Source organism: Chaetura pelagica, unplaced genomic scaffold (genome assembly GCF_000747805.2).
Source record: "Chaetura pelagica isolate M959 unplaced genomic scaffold, ChaPel_1.0 scaffold425, whole genome shotgun sequence".
Classification (NCBI taxonomy): Eukaryota; Metazoa; Chordata; class Aves; order Apodiformes; family Apodidae; genus Chaetura; species Chaetura pelagica.
Window position 1 is genome coordinate 2,881,551 of NW_009953205.1, and position 6,376 is coordinate 2,887,926.

General features: G+C 38.0%; 1 protein-coding gene across 1 annotated transcript in view; it reads right to left on the reverse strand.

Moving 5' to 3' along the window:
- Window positions 1–6,376, reverse strand: part of NKD1 (naked cuticle homolog 1 (Drosophila)) — a 101,950-nt gene that overhangs the window by 11,904 nt on the left and 83,670 nt on the right. The window contains exon 6 of the mRNA XM_009997448.1: window positions 4,386–4,481. Within this exon, the coding sequence (XP_009995750.1) occupies window positions 4,386–4,481 (96 nt within the window). The remainder of the gene's footprint in view (window positions 1–4,385; window positions 4,482–6,376) is intronic.

Sequence of the window (6,376 nt, forward strand, 5' to 3'; positions counted from 1 at the left end):
AGCAGGAATTTACAACATTCAGAGAAATTAATGAGTCTGTAAAAAATAATGAGAGCAAATGACATTGAAGTATTCTTCATTCCCTACAGAACTCCAATGGATGAAAAAGTTTCTATTGCAGGCATTCAGTTTTTTATTTCTAAGGAACAATCCTGGTACAGGAACAAACCTATTTTTCCAGTATTAGCATAGCTTATCATCATAGGACTAGTTAGAAAACTAGAGATTCTGTAAAGGAAACTGGGAGGTTTTTCCAGAGGAAATTATTTAACAGAATAAGACTCTTGCAAACAACCCCCAAAAAGCCAAATAAAATTGAAAAAACCCCAAAAAACACAACAGCAACAACAAAACCCACAGAGTTTAATAACACTGAAAGAAAACACTCAGTTTGATTTTTTGTAAGTTATTTTGAAGTGGATCTTTGGCTTCCCTCAAAACCAAAAGACAAAGTCATATTTTGTCTTAATTCACTCTGGCACAAATTCTCCAAGTCTAATGGCTGACATGATGGCCTCTCTGATACAGACAGACACTACTGCTCTATCTGTTCATTCCACTGTTGTTTATATATTACAAGTTAATACAATGTTGATAAATCAGAATCAGCAAATTCCAATATAGGGGTCAGGCTGATAAACAGTAGTCCCAGAAAAGCCCATATCCTTCCTCAAGTCAAAGTTTTGGTGCTAAATTCTGAATGAAGAAATAACTTCAAACCTTTCCACTTATTACAGAGGATATGAGCAATAATAACTAAAAGATAAAGAAAAAAAAAAGAAAGGAAACATAAGAGGAGAAATTTAATGTAAGATACAAAGAACAACTTTAGAATGGAAAATTCATTAAAAGAAACATCAATACCCATTCATTACTTTTCCTTCAGAAAAAGAAAAGTACAAATATCTCATTTGTACTTTCTTTTTAATCTGATTTTTACATACAGCAGGATGTTTTTATTGCAACATCAGCTTTGTCTGATCACGTGGTTTTGAATCATTCTTATTTGGAACCTGAAAGGAACTTCACTTACTATCTAGTCCACAACTAGTCTAGATTAAATTCCTTCTTTTTTCTTAACTTCTGAGAAGCAACTTTCTTACATGCAGCCACTCACCAAAGAAACTCAATTTTTGAAGAAAGGATGAAAAAAAGAAAAAAGGAAGAAAAAAAGGCAGCTAGTGTTTATGAAGTATAATTACATTCAGAGAGCTCAATATAAAACCTCATGGATCAAAACACATTAGTTCAATTACCCAAGTTTCAAGTCCGATTACAAATACCCGAGTGAAGATAATTACAGTGCAGCTGTCAGCTCTAAAAAGGCCTGCAGTACATAATGAATTGTCCTCTTATGCAGTGAAGAGAAACATTATCAGCCAAGTTTCGTAATATACATATTAGAGCAGGAAAAGTTATCTCCCACTTTACCAAAAGGACTGAAAAATGGTTGTCTTCTATGACAGAAAAAGCAGTAGTTTAATAATGCTAATGTAGCAGTAATGCTAATCTTACAATTTGCTATCCCAATAATTATGCTTTCATAATGGGTGTATCTCTTCAAGAAGCATGACTAGATCTGAATTTCTAATTATAAGGACTACAGAATAAGTCATACAGACTCTAGGAGGATATCAAAGCAGTTTTAAGTTCTGAAGATGTTGTTAAGTTCCAGAAGAAGTTTCACTAAGATGGAATTTAATGCTCTTGTGGTGATCTGTCTTAGTGTAAAACCCAAGAGAAATTTTATCCAGTAACTAAATCCATAACTTATTTTCAATTTTCAAACATTTTAATGAAAAAAACATTTAGTGCACTTGCACCCCACCTACATTATGTCTCTTAAAAACTTAATTTAACACTGTGTATTCCTTTGGAAACTCTCTGAACATGAAGTCTTATGTTTTAAACTCAATGACTTTGAATCAAATTAAATGGATGTGGGTGGGCAAGTCACTTCATCTTCCAGTGTCTCATTTTTCCAACAGGAAAAACAAGAATGATAAGACTGACTTCTTTTTGTAAAGCACCACAAGATTTACAGATAGAAATCTGATTTTTAAAATTTCATCTCTCTGTAAATCTAGCTATAAATCCAGGAGACATTAAAGTGAAATTTTCAAAGAAGGAGAACAGGTCCACACTAAGCTTTTCTCACAAGAACATTGGACCTTTGTTTACAAAAGCTGACTGGTTCTGAAAGCATTTTCATCAGCTCCCTAAATAGCACTGGTGCAGATCAGCCCTTTTCCTCAGACTGTCTCTTCTGTCCCTCAGACTGTCCCTCACCCAGCAATGTGCTTCACATACTTTTAACTCAAAGCATGTGTTCCATTCATTTTAATTGAAACTATTCACACGTTTAACGTTCACCATTGTTAAGCCCTTTGCTGGATCAGAAGCAGAGCTGCTTAAAAAATGACAGTATCAAGCCTGCTACATTGACTGCCAATCTCTAAGAGGCTAAAATAACAAAAAATTCTTTGTCATTTGAAGAGACTGAAATTCCTCTTTTGTGGCCAAGATTATCTATGAGCTGCTATCGTTAATCATTCTTGCACAAACAACTCTTAAATTGCATCTGGACTCAACAGAAGGCAACCAACAAGATGGATTATACAAAAGGCACTGGAACAGCTTGCAAAAGAAATGTCTAACATAACTGGGAAACTCTGCAATGGTGCATACTATTTGTTTCTATCTTTGGTCACATGCAAAGAGCTGAAAATTATCAACCTATTTGGCTCCTTGGCTTAAAAGAATTTTTTTTGGCATTGGTTCAAGCCTGAATATAGCAACCTCCAGACCTCAGTGTAGTATAAATTTCAATCCCTGCACAGATTTGGTTTCAGTTAAGCTGCAGTCTGCTCTTGTAGCAGGGAGAGGTAGAATTTGGCTGTAACATATTCTCTAAGTACAGTCAAATTAAGCTCTTTGGTGTACCACATAATCACAAATAATTATTGTATACATACTTAAAAGCATATTCTCATTATGTTCAGCACATGGAACTCCCACTGACATTAATCGGAATCCCATGCCTGAATGTAAAGGACATCCATGTGTGTGGGTTTGGGCTTTGTGGGTTTTCCCCTATTCTTTAAGTCACGATGACCTTGTAATGAAGACTTAGCCTTGGGTCTCAAAAGATCTGGGTTCAGTCTGCCACTAGGTTCTTCTGAGACTTCAGGCAAGTTATTCTTCTGGTCTCTGTTCTCCATACATTAACAAACACACTTCTACTTCTCCACCCCTCCTCTCCTTGCCTTCTCTTTATAGCTCATCTTTCCATTTGAAACTCTGGATGTGACCTGTAAAGTTTGATCTGCTTATTCTCTTGCATGAGGGACAGAGATTTAAGTTGACTATTCAAAGCACTATCAGTGTAGAGACAACTAGAAAATCCTAGTAATGATGTTCATATACATATTAAAAACCCTGAATAACCACTACATTTGACAGTTTATTTACAAATGTCAACAGAGATTTCCTCCAGTCACCTAGGAAAAACTTCTGCCCTCATTTAGTGTCTAAGGCCACCATACTTTCAGCATTTACTCTCTTCCTTTTGATCTCTTCTTAGTAATTTTCACAGACACCACCATAAAAGCCAAGAGAGACAAAACCTGTCAATTTTCAGTTGATCATCTGAAGGCATGGGAGTCAGTAAAAACACCTCACCAAAAAAAAACCAAATCAATGACAGCACATTGAAGTAAATCTCAGAAGAAAACCTTCTAGAAGAAGTAGTATTCAATTTGAATAGAAATAGTTCTGAAAAAGTACTATATTATAATCTACACATCCTATTATCTGGCTTATTTGCATGGGAAATACGATTTCAAGACATCCTGATAATAAAAAGTCCACAAGTATGCTTTGACAGCCATTCATTATGGTCCTCCAGCAAGTACCATCGATGTTATTTCTATTTGGAGGGAGAAAGCAGAGATCAGCCTGATTTTCATGAAAACAACAGTATAGTTAGCCCCATTGGAAAGAATGTCAGAAAGCAACCTTGCTATTTGGTTAGCTTAACTCTGAAAAGCAGGAGAGAAGCCAGAACAACATACATTTGCAGGGGTTTATTTTGACAATGTGTTTAGTTGTTGAGTTGCTTCAGATATTTTTCCTACTCAAATGCCAGTACTATTTTTTAAAACTAAATCCAGATATTAAACAACATCCAGCTTGAAAAGTGGTACAGTACATCTGAAAACAGTAAACTACTGGTGGGATTGTTTCTAGGAGGGAAGGGTCCATGGAAACTCCTGTTTAAATTGGCAGGACACCTCTCTTTCATAGAAGAAAAAAATGTTCCTGTTACAAAACACTTCTCTTGTTAGCAAACGCTGCACACAAAGGGGCAGCTGTACTTTGCTTACCTCACGTGTGACTCTTCCGTTGTTATCAAAGTCATAGAGTGTGAAGGTCCATTCTTGCCTGTTATCTTCCTCTACAGACACATCACATTGCAATTCCTAAGAAACATGCAAAGAGCAGCTGATTACCTAAAGCAACAGGCCTGTTTGCAGAGGAGACTCTCCACAGAAGGAGGTTGGCTTCCTTCCTCCCTCCCTCCCTCATAGGAGGAAGCTTTCAGAATGAGTCTTGGGGAGGCCTCTGTCCACCAAAAGGAAGGAGTCTCATCACAATCACACAATAATCCTAACTCCTTTGAGCTAGACTTTGGGCAAACAGCAAGATGCTTTCTACTTCATTGTAGAAAACACAGAAAGGTACAAAAAAACTACTCCCTGAAGCTCTTGAAATATACTACTATTTCACACAAAAAAGTGAGAAAGAAAGCTCTGCTTAACTCCGGAAGAGAAAGATAACAGAAACAGACTCTCAGGATGAGGCAGTACACCAGAGTGCCAGGAGCACTCATTAGAATGAAGTGGACATATGGCACAAATCCCCACCAGTGAGACCTGTCCTTGACATAGATATTTGATACCCAAAGGTTGTCAGTTAGTGCAATACAGCGTCATGCCACTGGAGCTCCTGAAATGAAGCCTGCCTAGAAACTGGCAGGTAAGAACGACCTCGGCCTAGTGCCTGGTCCTTATTTAAACTGTGCTTGTTAGTGAGTGTGAGAGCTGTGGAAAGTCTGCAATAATCGATTTGTTGAAGGGAAGAAAAAAACCCAAACCAAAACCAAGACTTCAGTCAAGAACAAAGGATGCACTTTGATTGACTCCGGTCACCTGGGTGCAATTCATTTGCCTTCTCTCAAGACCTGTGCAATCAGAATTATCCAGAGCCACAACAAGGCAAAACAGAAAAGTTACAGTGCAATTAAAACGAAAGCCACTGTATTCAAGTAAAATAAACAGCTCCAAATAGCTTCAGCATGATAGAGCTCAAAATACCTGGTTGATCTTCTGACTTGAAATCAATTCCCTACAGCAGTTACGGGTACCCCCTGTCCCCTGCTGAGTTCAAAGGCAGTCAGTCTTCTTTCAGTTGTAGCAAGCCCGGCTGAAAGCTGCCAAGTGCCCCACACTCTACTGTGGAAACACAGTTTCACATTACATAAACATTCCTGGCACCTTTAGAAGCCAAATCACATCCACTTCAGATTTAGACCTCTTGTCTGAACACTTGCATTTTTGATTCCTTTATACCTTTGAAGCATTCATCAATCTCTTCGCTTCCAGCTTACATAGCTGAGAAAATTTCATTTGTAGAACAAGGGAAAAAATATCAATACCTGGTTTCTTGCCACATATTAATACTTCCCTGTCCCACACTGCCTAACATAACATCTTTATATGAGGATGTGCTCTGCTTAGTTAAGAGCCATGGCAACCTTCCCTGCATTAGTCATGGTGCCTAGTACCAAGTGCTAACCTTTATGGCATGCCAAGAACTACTTGGGAGCAAACACAGACTTTGCCGGTGCAGAGGAGTTCCAGCTACTCTGGCATCAGCCATGTTGACAGGTGTCCTCCAACATTCAAGTATCAAGGCACTGTTAATTGCAATTTATCATGCCTTTCCTGTCTGCAAATGTCTGCTACTCAAGGGAGAATATAAAATGTGCCTAGAAAAAGAGTTATCACTGTGAAAAAAAAAAAAAAAAAAAAAAAGAGGCAGAAAAAGTTGCACCTCCCCCCAAGGCACACAAGGCCCAGGAACACCTCAGCTGCAGATGGGGAAGCCACTTCCTTTAATCAGCCTTAAAACAGTAAAAAATAAAGCATCCTAGGCTGCTAAATCTGATCCAGAGAAGGAAACAAACACTCAAGCCATGCTGCAAGGTGGCTGCATGGTCTTTTATATAGCAATTGAGGAACGCAAAGCTCATTACTGTGACAGGCTGACAGCACTGAAAGGTAGAAGTTTGCCACATCTGCTGGAGCGCAAAGAG